Source organism: Aythya marila (assembly GCF_965140915.1).
Source record: "Aythya marila genome assembly, chromosome: 2".
NCBI lineage: Eukaryota > Metazoa > Chordata > Aves > Anseriformes > Anatidae > Aythya > Aythya marila.
This window is the reverse complement of record NC_139043.1, coordinates 22,544,511-22,562,821: the sequence shown is the minus strand read 5'-3', so window position 1 is coordinate 22,562,821 and position 18,311 is coordinate 22,544,511. Positions and strand designations below refer to the sequence as shown.

At 43.0% G+C, this 18,311-nt stretch overlaps 1 protein-coding gene across 1 annotated transcript in view; it reads right to left on the bottom strand.

Moving 5' to 3' along the window:
- NMT2 (N-myristoyltransferase 2) overlaps positions 1 to 11,964 on the bottom strand; it is a 31,269-nt gene extending 19,305 nt beyond the window's left edge. The window contains exons 1-2 of the mRNA XM_082753960.1: positions 11,695 to 11,964; positions 3,782 to 3,917 (exon numbers count right to left, since the gene is read on the bottom strand). Of these exons, the coding sequence (XP_082610086.1) occupies positions 3,782 to 3,917; positions 11,695 to 11,804 (246 nt within the window). The 5' untranslated portion in view covers positions 11,805 to 11,964. The remainder of the gene's footprint in view (positions 1 to 3,781; positions 3,918 to 11,694) is intronic.
- Between the last annotated feature and the right edge of the window lie 6,347 nt (positions 11,965 to 18,311).

Below are 18,311 nucleotides of genomic sequence, written 5' to 3'. Positions count from 1 at the left end.
ACTCCCTGCCTGTAGCTCAAGCAGGCCATCATTTACTGATTTTAATGACTACTTGTACTCTTCTAAACATAATGCAATTTCTTTCACTGACTTAAGTATGGCTGAACTTGACATGAGTGTACTTTAACCATCCGTTAGTGAGTAGTTGTGAACTAACATATTTACACGCTTTCAAGTAGTTCAACAAACTAGATCAGTCCTATTGCAGCATAAAGAAAACACTCCACACACTCTATGCTAAAATCCAAGTTATAGTAACATTGAATACTTTTCTCAACTAAAAATCAATTTGCCTGTTACCCACTGGCCTGATACAAACACTTCTAATGCTGCTAGATGAATTCTGAACTCTTATCAGTAAGGCAGCAAGATTTATTTTTCTTGACATACTACAAATTATTTTGTGTTTGGGATTTTTTTTAAAGTCTAGTATTTTTTCTACATTAAGAAGAAAACAGAAGATCTAAAAAGATATTAAGTTCTAAAAGGATCTTACTTGCATATGTAAAGTAAAAGTTAATGTTTTGGTACTGAACACGACGTGGTTAGGGACATCTACAGAAATCCCCTTTCCTCAGCTTCCTGAGAAAAGTAACCTATATCACTGCAACTTGGATCTTAGCACAGAGTGTTTTTTTGTTTTTTTTTAAAGAGAAGTTTCTTGAGAAGCCGAAAGGAAACCCTTTTGGTCTCTTTCAGTGGAAAGCAAGAAATACCTACGTGAACTTCAACATGAATGAAAAAGAAGCACGATTTTGTTTATTCCAGTGTAAAGGGAACAAATTCACGCAGCACAAGAAGCCCCTGTAAGCCACAGGGCTGAGGCTTGCCTTGTGGCAGAGCCTTTGAGGCTCCCATTACCCACAGCAGTAGGGAGAGTTCGGGACCACTCAGCAAAACAGATGTGCACAAGCCATTAAGAATAGGCAGGATGCATTTGAGGGTGCTGAGTGAGCCAGCTGATGTTACTGCCAGGCCACTCTCTATCAAGCTTGAAAGGTTAAAGCAAGTGGTGGATGTTTCTTATGACTGGAAAAAGAGAAATATCACACTCAACTTTAAGAAAACTTTGAGAACTCAAGGGTCAGTCCTGTTTATGATGTGTATAGAGTGCTTTCTCTCCAAGCTCATGGATGATACCTAGTTGGGAAGAATGGTTGATGTGCTGGCCTCCGGAGCTGGCATTCCAAGCAACCTCAATGGGCTGAAGGGAGGAACTTCAGGAAGTTTACAGTCAAATGCAAATTCCTGCATCTGGAGTGTAAAAAGGCCGTGCAATGGCAGAGGGCAGCACTGACTTGCCAGGACACAGCCTTGCTGAAGAGAACTTGGCCCTGGTGGGCAGAACTAACATGAGCCAACAGCCTGCTCTCACATAATGATAGAACAAGAAATGATGGACACAAGTTGAAAAAGAGAAAGTTCCATTTAGATGTAAGGATTTATTATTTTAACCACAGCGATCAAACACTGGAATAGCTGGCCCACAGAGGTTGTGGAGTGTCCAGCCTTGGAGACCTAGGAAACCCATCTAGTCCTGAGCAACCTGATTTAATTAGATCTAATCTAAGCAGGAGGCTGGTCTACAGAACTCCTGAGGTCCCTTCCAAGCAAAGTTATTTTATGACTATATCACTCATAGTATCAGAGATCTGGCAAGTTTATTTGTGCCAATGTGGGAAAGCTACGTCCCTGAGGCTTGTAATGAGGGGAGATCTCAAAAGGTCTTTTGAGATGGGCGGTGAAGAGTCCTACAGGTCACCTGAAGCACACAATGCTAACAAGCATTTATTGCCGTAGTTACACTCATGCCAGTGTAAAAAAGTCCAGTATCACAAATGAGAGAGGGAGAAGAAAAGGAGACTCACTGTTCTGTTTTTCTCATCTGCTGACTGGGACACCAGTTTACAAACTCAGCTCACCTCAAAATCCTTTTCAGTGAGTTCAGAAGCCCCACTGAGTGATCCTGCATATATTCTCCTTGAGACAAAGCGTACAACGTCACTTCCCTCTGAAATATTTTGCAACCCTCCCTTTCAACCAACAGCAAGCAAATGCTAAATGTTTTTTCCCCACACTTCACATAGTACAAGGAATAAAAGTCTAAGTATCACTAGAGTAGTGCAGAAAATAAATACACTTCTACACACCAATGCAGATCAGCCGTCTACAAAAACCTAAAACAGAAAAGTTGCCCAAGACAGAGAAACTTGGCTACTAATCAGTGGGTACACCTGGAACACTGAACAAAGGGGGAAACAAGTGCGTGCTGGTGTATTTGCAGCTACAGAAAAGAAGAAGCCATGTAAGGACACAGTTGAGTTGCCTGCAGCCTGAGAGAACGACTTAAATAAAAGCATCCCTTGTATGCCTGCAAAAGAGAAAACTAACATTGCTAACAAACTGGCTAAACTTCTTGTGCTACTAAAATACTCACTCAATGCACCACTGTTAAGTATGCAACTTAGAACAAGGATAAATTTCCACACTTGCAAAATGCAGTAGAGAAGTGGTGTGCAAGACTGCAAGGTGCTGATAACTAAAGTCTTGCACATGAAATCTAAAACGTGAAGTAGCTTCCTTTTAACACAGTTAGAGGTAACAACAGATTTGGTCAGCAGGAAATCAAGGAACTCCCAAGATACTGCAAAAAATGTACTGTATGTTAATATTAAAACTGACCTCACTTCATCTATAAAAGAGTGTGATATTACTTGGCTGTTGCTTGCAAATAATCTTGCATTAGCAATTCATGCTGTGTACTTTATAGAAAAACAATGTCAAAATGCATAGTGAGAGCAGAAAGCATGTGAGATCTCCACCTATTTCAAAATGTCCCCTGGGGCAAGCGTGCCCATTCGAAGTACTTGGTGTGACACAGAGAAGATCCAGAAGGAGAACACAAAACCTATCAGTACGTTGACAAAACAGAACACAACTGCATCCTGAAAATCAGTTGGTAACACCAATATACTTGGCAAACCCTGCAGGATTAATAGCACTACTGGTACAACAGCATAACTTTCTCCACATTAATCTGATAACGCAATATAACTACTTCGACATGCTCAGTGGTCCATGAACTTTCCTATCACCATGTTATAAGCCTCTGTTCTCAGGCTCAGATTTCTCTGGAGATGAAAGCTGTGTGTTAAAAAAGCCATCGGGGCATATTACTCACCGTTTAGTTAGAACCTGGTAGTCAAAAGCACGCAAAGCCCACAAAGGTTGCACATCCCCTTACACAATTTGCATTCTTACTTACAGCAGAGACATTTCAGATGGCAAAAAGATTCGTCAGCCTGTATCTCCACGATAAATATTGCTGCATTTTGTGTAAAGACGTGTGTGTGTGTAGAATATACAGCTGCCCTTACTTGCCCTTCCCTCCTCCTGCTGAAGCTTGCCACGAAATAGCATTATGCTGTACAAGTGAAACTGCACTAAGCCATGCTAGGTGGTGGCTAAACTAAAGGCGATTCGTCAAACACAAACTGTACTTAAAAGCATTACCACTGCAGATTAAGGCTCTCTTCTACAAAGCCTGAATTCGGACTGCTGTTACAGAATGCTGTGGTTACAAGGACTCTCCAGCTAACTTCATACAGTTGGCCAACACCAGGACTTACACCTTGCTTCTGCCTCTATTCAGGACAGAGTTGCCTAATTCAGACACGTGTTAAGGTAGCACTTCCCACTCTTTTTTATAAAAAAACAACAACACACAAATTAAAATCAAAACGAAAAGCAGGCACAAACTGAAACAGAACAAGGCTCTCACTTTCGAAGGCTGTTGAATTTTAATCTCCTGGGAGTCAGATGCAGAATCTGATTTGGTGCCTCCAGAATTTGGTTTCTCCTTTTTTCTCTTCTGTTTCTTTTTCTTCTTCTTCGCTCCCAAATCCCCTCCAGGACTTCTGCCAGAAATTCAGAGAATGTGCAGTGAGAAAAATCAATACCACCAAGCTTAAAATTCATAAAGACTAAATATGGAAAAACCAGCAGTGTTATGTGAAAAAATCTAACAGCAGTTTGAAGCTGAAGAAAAGGCAGGGCAAAGGAAGAAGGGGGGTGTAGGAGGGGAGGAACTGAGAGCGCACTGACAAAATGCTTCCTGCAAGTGCCTTCTAAGTTGTTTTACAGTCAGAGCCCTGCACAACCAGGCATTTTGACACAGTGGCATGAAATTGTGATACACTCTAATAGCCAACACTCTCCTTGATGTTATTACTCAGCTCGAACAAGAAATGGCCATTCCCATATATAAGGCAGGAGGTTCATCAGCCTAATGAAGTGTTGTACTTAGCAAGAACCATTTTGCACAGAAAATGGGGCCAAGGACTTCAATCAAGAAAGGTGCATTGTGGTGTTGTATACAGCAGAGTAAGAATTCCCTTACAGTTCCAAAAGTGATCGCTTGCTTAAGTTCCACAGTGTAGGGACAGGTAAAAACTCCATGTCTCTGTGACCATAAACACTGGCCACCCCATTCCCCACACAGTCTGCTCCGAGTTGGGGTGCGATTTCCCAGACAGAAGGGATTTAGAAATGCAAATTCAGCTGAGCTTGAAGGTAAACTCAAGGAAGTGCAGGAACCAAGGGAAGCAACTTCCTCAGGAATTCAGTAACTATTAACAGCCTGATATTTATTCTCCTTGATGTTCAACCATCAGGGACATCTGAATCCAGTTTTGATTGGATTCTTCTCGTTCTGCTTTCAGGGAATTTTATTTCTAATTTAAGTAGTGATTAAAGTCCTCTGTGAAATCTCTGGAAGAAACACCACAAAGTGATCCAAACATTTGTACTTTAAAATGATCAGTACAATGGTGTCAAACTCAAAGAAAAAAAAAACAACAAACCAAACCAAGCGTACACTGCACTTGTAAGTTCTGCCATATCTGGGCTATTGATAAGCAACCCCCTTTTTTTCTTTAAAAGATTCTAATTTAGCAAATAATCAAGATATGGAATCAAGATTAGATTAGAGTTTGCAAAGTGTGGGAGGTGTTGGCAGCTCTCAGACGGAAGGCAAACACGGAGGGAATGACTCAGTTAACACCGAGCCCTCCGCGAGAGGCTTAGTGCCCAGCCACCGTGCACACAGCACCGAGCTCAGGGCAGATGTTAGGGCTTGGGGGCCTGGACATTTCTACAGTGGAAAAAATAAAATAAAATAAAAATCAAAGAAACAAAGCATTGCTTATTTTAATTTTGAAATAGCACTGGCAAATCAAAAGAAATCAAAAGAAAGAATAATTTAGCAAAGTTACTAAGATCGACACGCTTGCAAGGGCCGTGTTTTTTTTAGCCAGGACACACTCCCTTTCAAGACTACAGCGCCCCGTGTCTTAGCATCTATACCTAGTCAGCGCCAGTCAGTAAGAAAATAACCAAATTTCCAACCTGGAAACCAAAAGCCTGCAATTAATAAAACATTTAACTAAACGAAGACTCATTTTGTGGCATCATTACTGTTCTCTAAGAAAGATCAACCCTGACAAGAAGGTGACACTCACACCAGGTTAAGTCACGCTCCCAGAGAGGTAAGAGTTATAAATTTGGGACCTTCTGGGATCAGACCCAAGGAGTTACTCAAAAGACAACAGTGTGGTAGTAGACCAAATGCTCACAAAGGGGAGAAAAGAAAATTTGGAGTATTTACACTGCAGAAACAAAAGGTTGAGTTGTCTAAATGAGGCAGGCAGAAAGCTGCCTGTTGTACGATGGCAAATCACAGAGATGACTCCATTAACAGTTTCTGAAGTCTCAGTTTAAAATAATCTAATCTAAATCTATTTGAAGGCCCGTATACCAAGCTGACACTTGCACAGAATCTAGACAAAGAACAGACCCAGATGTCTGACAAGAGGTTATAAATATGAGACCGTAAAAATAATAATAAAAAAATATATATCATATATATTATATATATAATATATGTATTATATATATATATATATGTATATATAAAGTAATTGCACAAAACCTAACTTTTCCAGGACTTCTTCACCTCTGGCAAAACTGAAACAAAAATACTGGAGAAAGTGATTTTGCCTTTGCTAAGATTCATTTACTGGGATACCACTTAGTTTTCTTGATCTGTCCATAAACTTTCGCCTTTCCCTCTAGCACTGTGCACTGCAGAGGTGAAGCCACCAGCTGGGTGTTCCCCGGGGAATGGATCCGCATCGGACTCAGGGCCGAGCTGCTGCAAACGCTGCTCCTCACTCCTCTCTCAGCAGGAGCCGGCCCTGCTCACACTGACAGGGGAATTCTGCTCTCTGGGATTACCTGGCGGTCAATGGCTTGTTTAGTTTGGTGAAATAACAAGTGACTGGACTAAAAAAAAATAAAAAAAAAAAATACAAAATTTGGCAGCTACGGAGAAAAAGCAGCTTTGCCAAGCTGAACTAATGTTATCCCCAGTTAAACTGTACTTTTACCAGGATCATCTTAGCTTGTTCTTTGACCAGCTCAAGGCCTTTTTCATATAGAATTGCACATTTTTTTAGCTGAGAGAAGACAGGACTGAACTGTTATAAAAGATGAATGGTATTTACTGCTCATGTTTCTAAATCTGTTTGAAGTTGGGGACAGTAAACACATATATATATATATTTTTTAATTTTATTTTAAGACTCCAGCTGTGAAATAAATAAAAGCAAATTAGCAAAGTGTGTTTGAAACTTGCTTGAATAACCTCCCCCTTGTCTTTCCCCGACCATTTTTTCACATGGTACCTTCCCAAACCCCAGACCTCGGCTTACGACCTTCAGTGTTAGAGCTTCTACACTGCCTCTTACGAAATAAACACCTATATCTTCTGCCTGACAGGGTACCCAGGGACTGTTCAGAGCAATAATTCATAGGCAGTCTGCTGCTCATGTCAGTCCTTTATTGCTGTTATAGTCCACAGAAAGTAAAAAGAGAACTTAAAGGGAGATCCATTCGTCCTTCAGCTCTTTGGGCATGCCTGCAGCTGAGATCTGGCAGCGCAGAAACTCCGACTGAGCAAACAGGCTTGTCCAACACGAGTTACAACCAGAGACACCACGCGATTTAGGGCAAAAGCAAAAATGAAAGTTCTCAGTAGTTTTGCTCCGTCTCACGCTCTGCCTTGAAAAGAACTGAAAGGTTTAAAAACCGGGAGCATGGCTGGGAAGGGAGGAAGTTTGTTGCTCAATATTTAGTAATTGTGCCGGGCATGATGGCACAAAGGAGATGCAAAGGTAACAAGATTAGTAGCAGAGACTCCTATTAAAGCTTTTCTTTTTAATTAAACATTCTTGCGTGCTGACTAAGATCTGAGTTCTCCTTGTCAGTTCATATACACCTATCTGACACAAAATACATTAGAGGCTAGAAAAGATTACTTTCGCAGCTTGACGAAAGCTGACCTTCAAGCATGAAATCGTGTTTTTAACCAGCCTGCCACCACCGAAGCGGTGCAGGGACAAGGGGCACCCCGCGGGGGAAGGAGGAAGGGGACACGCAGCTCCCCGTGATGCTATCTCATGCAGCCAGGCCTGGAAACACACATTTTCATACAGATGAACACACCTGCCCCAGCCCGGCCTGCCACGCAGCCCACAGCTGGTTATACTGAGAGAAACGCTCGGCTGTAGGCCCAGGGGAGATCTGCCAGCCCAGCAGAGCCACGCTTGTACCAGGAGCGTTTTACTGACAGGAGGCCGAGCCCACACACTGAGGCGTACCTAAGTACGGACACAGACTTAGGTATTTTTAACCACATCCACGATGACGATTTTGTCATTCTGATGAATAAGAAAGCAGCGAGGCCCGCATGGAAGTAACGTGAAAATCGATCTGCAGCTGAAGCAGGAGAAGAGTCAGGAGACCTCCCTCTGTCCCAAAAAGATTAAAAGGTTTAACCCCGCCACAGAAACAGGCCGTGGGTACATCTTTCAGCAAGCTACTCAGGCCCACATTTTGATGATCTTGTCTGCAAGTTACAAATATAAGCCCGTGATCCCACCCACATACCTTTCCACTTATGTACACACATCTGGTGTTTTGCATAAATGTGAAAAAAGACTTTCGCCTCTCCCAATATGCGCCCTTTTTTTTTTTTTTTTTTTTTTTAACTGAAAATTGGGGATACTACTGCATTTGAGGAGCATGCACAGGCCAAGACACAACCTGTGTGGAGCCCTGAACAGAAGTACGGAAAGCTGAGATGGAGGAATTGGGGGAGCCTCAGAGGTACGCTGCCCAGGTGGCCACACTGCCTCAGCTCCCTCCTTCCTGATCTGGGGCCATCCTTCCCCCTTCAGATCTTTCAGTGTTATTTTAATTATCTTTTTGGACAGCAAATTCTGCTTTAGCAGACACAGCTTTTTTGCAACGTCAACATCTGTTTTAAATTACATGGAGTGTCAATTTTAAGTTAGCAATTTCTCAAATTTAAAACCCAACACGTATTTCTGATGTTTATTTTAAAGCTGCAAAGGCATAGGACTGCATGGTTAGGGTTTCTCTCTCCTTCACAGTATATTTTGTCTCTCTATGAGTAAGTGAGGTTGCAAAACTACATTTCTGAAGGTGCTATATGGATCTTTTTGATCATAAAAAGCAGATCTCATGTATGTGGGCAAGGCTCCAACAAATTTCAACGTGGTATTATTTATACTAGGGCTGTCCTTGGTTCATACGGAAAATGGAGGCTTAGATGCAAAGGGCTTTCCCACCCCTGTAACAGGTCACCAGCATTTCAAAAGAATAAGAAGGTCCCGACCCCAAAAGCTTATTATATGTCCTTCAAATTCCACTGTTAAAACTAGCATTACTAACAGCCCTTCTGAACTAAGACTTCCTTCGTGTTTATTTCAATACTTGGAAGCGCAAGCTTCTTCAGCATGAAAATCTAGTAGCGGTGCCTTAAAAGCAAGCCCAGCAGATATTCCCCAAAGCTTTGCGTGTTTCCCCTGCCTCCTCCAAGTTTGTAAGGCTGCACTCCAAGATTTCAATCTAGCATGTTAAAACTGAAGCACTGCCTCCAGTACCTTAAAAATATATTAGCCATATATATATATATATACACACACACACTGCTGTTTGGAAAGTTGCAATTGAGTACGCTACTAACACATTCAACGTAAATCATTGGGGGCAGGGGGAAGAATTGTTTAAAGGTCACACTTTTTCCTCATCTGTTTACTAAATATTCTCTGCCCAAAGCCTTTCTGCCATAGAGCAGAAGGAGCTACTTAGAATGAATGGAAAAGCCTTACAAAACCAGGCTCAGCAGGGTAGGTTCAGGTGCACTAAGTATGTATTCTTCTACATACACACTAACTAAGCTATTTTGTAAACACTTTATTATGAAACAGAACAAGTACAGCATAATGCATCAGGCAGGAGCAAACTGCAGACAGAACAGGAGAACAGCAATATGAGTCACACAACATACATAATCCTGCATCTAAAAAACAGGACCAGAAACAGAGGACAAAGACATTTGCACAGTCGAGAGTTATAAACTGGTATTTGCTGCTGCAGACAATCAGTGCTCAAGCACCAAAACAAAAACGTCTTATATTTATATATATATATATACACACACACTTACCATATTTACTGTGTTCAATATTAGAAGGACACATTAAGAAACAGTTTGAAAGTAACTTCATTGACAAAGCAATCCTGTTAGAGACTGTCATGCAACACATACTCTACCTCCTTATAAAAAACTACAGGTAAAGATAGCACAAGATTAAATATTGATCGGCATGAATGGAGACCATTCAGAATTTAGCAAGCCAGTTGGCACAGTCACAGTTTTAAGTCGTAAGACTGCTTATAAATTGCTTAAGTGTATAAAACCTAATCTAAAAACTCAAAGGAAACTTTAAAGCCACCTCCAAAATGAAGATACTACAACAGGGAGAAAAAGGGTACTCATACAGGCTCCTATTACTATGGGTTAGTTTCCCCTGATTGAAAGTAGGACTTAAGACAGCGAGTTTGCTGTAGTGTTAAGACTTGTCTTTCCCTTTGATGGAATTTGTTTGAGTACTTCAGCCTGCAGACCAATTGTAGCAAACAAGATTCTCACAGACTACAAGAACACAAAATACAGTAATTCAGATGTCAATATTAGACTTCATGCATCAAAAGCATTGCAGAAAACTGACACTAATGCTTAGAGGCTTTTCTTTACTGCAATAGTCTGCCACTAACATCATGAAATTTCGTATTACTTGAAGCATTCAGTTCCTAATTCAAAGAAGAATAAAGCAGCTTCTTTGAAACACTCATTAAAACACATTTGGCACTTTTAATAAAAACAAGCTTTGCAGTGAGCAGTGTACAGTCTGCAGCTCCAGGTGTCCCACAAAGCTCAGCGAGACCCCAGCCGGAGCTCAGCAGCAGCCCAAGAGCACGCAGGAGCTCAATTCTTTGTTCCACGGCCGCTGCCTGGGCGCTGCTCCTGCACCCGGTGTCCAGAGCACAGGGCCACAGACGGGCTGCGCTGCACAGCTCGGTCACCAGAGCTGACAGAAGAAGAAACTGCAGTAGGAATGAAATAGGAATGAATCCTAGACAGCCATTACCCATCTAACAGTCTGGCCTGGCACGTCTTCGTCTGCGAAGAGCGATGAATAATCATCCCCTGCTCTCAGTGGTGCTACTTTTATGTATTTGGGAATCATCGACTGTAGCGCATTCGTGCAAACAAATACAACAAAAGCACCATGACAATTAAATGCTATTTTGCTCCATTTTAATATTCAAGGATGCTATTAGTGCAATTATTTTTGACAAATATTTTCACGTGTGTGCCATGAACGTGCCAACAGCGTGGCGGGCACGGAAGTTTTCCTTTTCCTGCCTTTTCCTGAAGTCAGTCCCCCAAGTCTCTGGGATTTTCCTGCCACATTTGAGATGCAGTGCTGCTTGCTGCCAAGCAAATCCTAGGGGCAGGAGACGACAAACAGCTTACATCTCCAAACATCAATCACCTACAGAAACGCTCTCACCCAAATGAATCAGAAATTCATGAGGAAGGTATCTGCGTAGCGGCGTGTGAATTAACCTATTTCGGGTTACTCCAGCCACTCCTAGCTGAGACAACAAAGCGCTTCCTTCACCACCGTGTTTTTTAATCCTCAAAAAAAGCGGGGGGAAGGCGCACTGAAACGAAACCATATTTTTAATCCGCGTTTCCTTCCCCACAGCCCCACGCTGCAGCAGTGCCGGATACACGGCAGCCAGGCTCCACACGGCGCCTCCCGGCCGGGAGCTGCCCCCGCTCTCCGGGCAGCGGGCACAGGCCCGGAGACAGGGAGATTGGGACAATGGGAAGCTGAGGGGTGTCCATCCACCCATCCATCCATCCATCCATCCGTCCGTCCATCCGTCTGTCCGTCTGTCCGTCCACCCACCCACCCGCAGGCACCGTGTCGGGGTGCCCGGCAGGGCCCCGGGCCGGGGCAGACGCGGGGCTGCAGCGCACGTTTCGCCCTGGGGCTCCTCGGCCGAGCCGGGGGTGCCTCCTGAAAACCCCCAGACCCCAAAGCACAGCCCCGAAATCCTGGGAAATCGCCGTAAACAACAGCCGGGAGGGAGGGAAGAAGGGAAGGAGGAGGGAGGGAGGCAGCCCCCGTGGCCGCCGCCGCGCAGCCCTGGTCGGGGCGAGCGGAGCCCGGCCGGCCCCCGGCGCGCCCCTACCCCTTGGCGTGCTCGGCCTCCTCCTCATTGTCGCCGTCTATGCCGCAGGTGTCCTGGTCATCCAGCTCCAGGCTCTGCTGGCTGGCCGCAGACTCGCTGTCCTCCGCCATCACGGGGGAAGGAGGGAGGGGAGGAGGCGGGGAGCCTGTGAAAGGAACCGGGGCGCACGGCGGCGGCGGCCCGGCCGAGCTCCCCCTAGCTGCCGTCCTCCCCGGGCTGGAGGCAGCCGGCAGGCCTCAGGGGCAGGGGGGTGCCTGCTGCCAACACCCCGCTTCTTACAGCCCTTGAATCGTTAAGCTTCGAAAGAGCTACAAGATCTTCTGGTGAACCATCCACCCTACCACCACGTCCCTAAGCACCACGTCCAACCTCTCCCCGGACACCCCCAGGGTTAGGAACCACCACCTCCCTGGGCAACCCGTCCCAACACCCGACTGCTCTTTCTGAGGAGAAATTTCTCCTAATTTCCAACTAATATTTTACTGCTGGTAGGCACCAGCGTGGCTTGCCCCCCCCCCCTGCAGCTGTTGCCACCGTCTCTTGCAGCACTTGGTGTTTTTCTGAAGCCCATCCAGCCTGCGATCTTGTCGCTGCTGACGGTCAAGGACAGCGCTGGCAGGGGAACGCGCTGGCGTAAACCCAGCACGAGTCGTTCAGGCTGGATATTAAGAGGTTTCACGCCTCGAACAGCAAGGTTCTGGGAATTGCTTCACAGCAGAAGCTGCAGAGGCCAAAATGGTGATGATTTTATCACGGAGCAGTGTCAGTTTGTCACAGGCACGGGAGGCTGGTCCCAGTCCCGGGTGTCTATTTGCAAAAGTCACGTTTCTTAAGCGATTTTCCAAGGCTCTTCTCTTCTACAGACTCCATGCTAGGAAAATTGCAGTTGGAATCTGAACAACTTGAAAGCAGGAAAACAAATAAATAGGATCTCACATTAATTATTTGAACTCTCGTGATTTATAGGGTTGGATCAAGAATTCTGGATGAAGTTCAGCATTTCTGAGTGCTTGGTTTGGCAGTCTGCCAAAGAGTACATTAAAACCTAAGAATAATATGGACCAGTTGTAATTTCTCCTTATCTCTGCCACCCTCTTGAAAGTCATTTAATGTGAAGAAGATACTACTTCATTTTTTTGCCATTTCAATTTAAGATGGTGCAATGTTGTGCTCTATCAGACATTGCAGATGACATGTTAAATAAAAGATCTCACTGGACTAGCAGACAGCTAGATGTCCGGGCAGCTGCGCCTTCTCAGTCAATCTCTGAATCTGGGCATATCGAGCACCATTTCTGGGCCTCTCTGTCCTGCTGCACTTGGTCCTTCACAACATGCAAGTTGCCACAGGAACTTGTAATTCAACCACCTAAAATTCTCAGAGCCAAAAGCAGATCATGTAATGGTAAACGAAATCAAAGGCCTGGGTCATTCTGTCAGCTGTACTCGATCGATAAAGGTGCCTCCTAACTTCCCATGTTCTTACCCGTGCCATACCCGTGTCAGTTGCAGAGAAAGTGCTGCCTCGGTGCTATCAGATAATCACTGAGTATTTGTTCCCAACAACAGGTGGACTTATGGGTATTCCTTTTGCTTTGTTGTGCAAGGACAGAGGGAGCGAAGATTCTGAATGGGTAATTCCGCAGCAGATGTGTGATCTATCACGCTAAATTCAGACATCTCATTACCACATTCAAATCACCAGTGACTGCAATCTATGTTAGACTTCCATCACCTGACAGGCACTTTCTATCTTGATGGTATTGAAATACTAGCTGCAGTGACTGAAAAATTCAAGGGTACTAAATCAATAAGGCTAGAAAATATTCAGCCAGCAAATCCCAAATAAAATAAACTGTGACGTGGCACGTGCATCTTAAAAAGAGCAGTAGTTCCTGAATGTGGTTAAATCGGTAAGGTGATGGTGATCTTCCACATGAGCAAAGTTAGAGAGAAAAAAATTATACGTAGGTGGCCTTCCCTCAACTACTGCAAATCTGACGGAGTCTGTAAGTGCACTTGGCAAAGTATGATATCTCAGAGTCAAGCCAGCACCGTAGTTCAGAGAGGAAATCTGTCTACCACAGTTTGAAATGACCTTTAGAAGTAAACCTTTTATTTCAGCCAGTTGTACTGTATAGCAGGGAAAGGAAATCTCAGAAGCACAATTCCAAATATTTTTCTATAACAAAACCCAATTGCGGTGAACAGCTGCCCCATAGCATGGAGAGGATTTAACCCAGTGATTACTAATGATTTTTCCCCTCCTAATAATGTGTAGGAGAAAGTGAAGAACAGTATGTCAATGACTAACCAGCGATAGTGAATCACTGTGCTGGAGAAACTGTGGTTTTAACATCTTCTGTTCTTTACCACAGTTTTCCTCAGTTCATTGAGAAGGATGGAGTATGGGAGGCCTGGTAGTTAAAGGAAAAAAATGTAGGAGGCTATTGGAGACACTTGGGAAGCCTGGATTCTGACTCTTGGCAGTATGCAGATAAAAGAGGTAACATAAATCTCTCTGTTGCTCTCACTTGCTGTCACCCATTAGAAGGGGATCAGGAAGGGGATCAGGAGGAGCATAGTTGCAGAGCTGTGCTATTCTAGACTTTATAGCATCTGTGAAGAATGTCCTTAGGGATATTACAGCTTATCTCCTGAGAGGCACAGCTGAGGATATTCTCCAGATTTGACTATTACAAGGCCAAAATGACAACACTTTGTCACTTTAGGTTTTTTAGGAATTGTCTTTTAGGTTTCACGAATACATGGCTTTTACTTAGAGAACTTAGAGAAGTTGTCCAGAAGTGAGTGGTATGCATCTGTCCTGCCCTGAGGACTTCTGATCTAGTTTCATGTTTCTGAAGTTACCAGACGGACTCCCGGAGTGCTTAAATTCACTCTGTAGACCTCAGACACTCCTCCGCAGTTGCTCATAAGAGAGACGCTTGAGTCCCTTCATCATCTTCGTGGGCCTTCACTGGACTGTCTCCAGTATGTCTTGCACTCTCTTGTACTGGGCAGCTCAGGACTGGACCCACCACTCCAGGTGCAGCCTCATCAGTGCTGAGGAGAGTGGAATAATCACTTTCCTCAACCTGCTGGTGACACCATGCCTACTGCAGCCCGGGACACCATTTTTGCAGCCTTACCAGCAGTAAGCAGCATGGGAGGCACCTGGTGTGTCCGAACAGGCTGTCTGTGGGCAACTGCACTTGCAAGAGCACTGTTGTCACAGGTGGTATGTCTGGGAGCTCCCCAAACTGCCAAACACGTGTGATGTGGGTATATCCCCTACGCTTGCACCATGTGAAGCAGACCACCAAAGGTTATCAGGACTGTTTCATTTTAAACTTACCTGGTACAGAGACTCTGTGTGTTAGGATGTGAACTTATTCTTTTTTATTGGTAAAAGATTGTACCGGGGAGGTAAAATCCTTCTAATACATGAAAGTATATAAAAAAAAAATGCCCAAGAAACACAGGCATTTTACACAAAAGCAAAAAATGAGTAACAAAGGAAAATAGACATCCTAATCAGGAGATGCACTTCACCTCATACTAAAGAGCTTATCATGAAATCATTTAAAATAACTCTGGCATTTGATGAATTATTCATTAGTTGGTTGGTTATTTTCATAGGTCTCCTTAGAGCTTCAGTAGTGAGTCTGGCTTTGCCTCTAGATATAGCCAAAATATCCAGTTGCTTATGGCAACAAATTGGAAGAAAGGGGGAGAGAAAGGTCGATAAAACACTACAGACATGGCTCCTCCCATGGAGCTCTTTGGCTGCTCCCACCACGTGACAGACCAGTATTTAGGAGACCCCCTACACAACCACAAATCCCATTTTTTTTTTGGAGCTTTCCCCATCCTTGCTGTCTTTCCAGCTTCTGTCTCCTTCCTCTGCTTTCCAGAATGGAGGCAGTCATGAGCTTGTTTCAGGTACAAAATTAATCTTTGCCTACAGCTCTGAGAGGCTTTGAGCCAGTTTGTAGAAGCATGAAGATAGGCTCAGCTCCACAAATGGACTTCGGTGTTGCAATGCTTAACTGTTTCCTAGCTGAACCCCACAACAAAATCCAGGACTCAAAATCAGACCTTTCAAACACCCAAAGACTTCGGGCGTTTCAGTGGCTGACATGAGTTCAAGGGCACCCTAGGCTACCAAGTGAGGAGACATCTAAATTCGCCCATACATATCGAAATACTGAGGATTGGGAGGCCTTAACTCCCACAACTATACAGGGCTTCATCAGATCTTGCCCCTTGGATCAACCATCAAGTGAGACTGTCTAGATGTGCAGATTTTGTCATCTGCTCTAATTCTTTTTTTTTTCTTTCTTTCTTTTTTTTTTTCTTCTTTTCTTTTTCTTTTTCTTCTTCTTTTTCTTCTTCTTTTTCTTCTTCTTTTTTTTTCTTCTTCTTCTTCTTCTTCTTCTTTTTCTTTTTCTTTTTCTTTTTCTTTTTCTTTTTCTTTTTCTTTTTCTTTTTCTTTTTCTTTTTCTTTTTCTTTTTCTTTTTCTTTTTCTTTCTTTTTCTTTTTCTTTTTTTTCTTTTTCTTTTTCTTTTTCTTTTTCTTTTTCTTTTTCTTTTTCTTTTTCTTTTTCTTTTTCTTTTTCTTTTCCTTTATTTTTCTTTTTCTTTTCCTTTTTCTTTTTCTTTTTTCTTTTTCCCAATATGCTGTTAGAATATGAAAACCAAAACTATAGGTAGCATCTTAGAATTGGTGTCGCTAATGTCTATGGAAAGGAAAATTGCCTCTGTCCTCAATATATATTTTTTAAAGCAAGCACTAGATGGTTTTATTGTAGGTATGACACTGGAAACTCACATTCAGGAGTTTCACCAAGCTACAGCCAAAAACATGAAAGAGGGGTTATTGTTCCAAGCAGCATCCCAAACTAGATGCACAGTTTTATCCAGAAGTGGCAGATGAGATGTGTTGAATCTCAACACAGCTTGAGGCAAGATACACCTCAGTGTTGTCAGGAACAGTATTTTGGTATCAGGAATATATTCAAGGTTACATTTGGGTATTTTATTTCCCAATTATTTTAATTCATCAGCTTGGTAGTGAAGCGGCTCACCCATGCTCTGTTAGAGCAAAGCTGAGTGGCACCATGTGGAAACATATCTAACCTTAAGAGAGACTTCAGATGCATTTGAGAAATGTAGGATACAGCATATAGAAACTCATTCTGGAGAAAATTTGTAGCTGGAATAGGCAAAACCCTGGAAGTAATAGCAGCAGCAGCATCTGACGACATTTGTTGGGCAACAAGAGTTAGCTGAAGGACCAGTCAAGACCTAGGAGGGAGAATTTCCCCTGAAAGGCATTGGCTAAACCTATCTCACTGCCTCCCTGCAGAGAGAGAAGGCTCACTGATTCAGACCAACGCCCCCCCCCCAGTTTACCACAGCTGTACAGTTCAAAAATGGTAGGTCTTACAAAAGCTGCTACTCAGTTACTTTATTAACAAAATGGTAGCAGCATCATGTGGCTACAAACCAGCTCAGAATATCTCATGGACAATGCGTTGCTCATCATCTGTGACTACTGATGGCCACTGACCTAGCAATATACAACATTTACATTTTTATCACCATCCTCATATCTTGTGTATGAGACACAAGAGACATTTTTTCAGTCTGTGTCCTGTGGCTGCTCCAGAAGAAATTTGGGATGGAGCAAATGTGTCCTACCCCAGGTCAGGGGCTTTCCAGTCTATCCCAAGCAACTGGGCACAATCCAGGCTCGTTTATTCACCCAGTGGTATGTATTAATTACACCCCAGTGAGCTAGTGATATATAATACAGCACTCAGAGTACTGGCATCATCTGGTTACCCTGATGCATTCTGAGTATTAAACACTGCAGAAGTGAAAATCTGAAATTTTCATTGCAGTTGTTTCACACTCCCACCTTCACACAGCACATTGAAGTATTCATTGCATTTAAAATGTGAAATGGATCTGCTATTATAGGTAATAATAAACAACTTCCACAAGCTTTTTGTAATCTCGTAAATTGGAAGCAAAACTGATCCAATTTGAAAATTTATAGTAGTTTAATATTTCCTTCTCCTTTCCTAATAAATATTAAAAAACCATTACGCAGTGAACAAATATGTTTAGACTTCGCTTCATACACATCTTCTAGTACTACCTCGTGACTATTTTTTTAATTATCTGCCCTTTATGCTAGGAACTTCAATCCTGCCTTCCTCAGCCCTGAACACGATGCAAGGGTAAGCGAACAGATTCAAAATACACTGAACAAGTGCACCCAAGGCACACTGTGAGATCACGTCTCCATTTGCTATGGCTGTTCCTGTAGTCTCTATTCTTTAATAATTAAAAAAAAAATAAAAATGGTTTGCATACAAAAAAAAGAAAGTCACAGTTGGCTCACAGTTGGCTCTTAAAGATTATCACAAATTTATATATATTACATATTTTTTTTCTAGCTCTTTCAGACTCTTCTCAAACTATGTGAGTGCGAATTAGCAGTGACAGATTTATTGATAAAGATGGTGTCAACACTGGTGCTTCAGGAGGTCTGACCACTACTTAGCAATTACTTCTGCACGCCCAATCTCCAAATCAATCCAATTT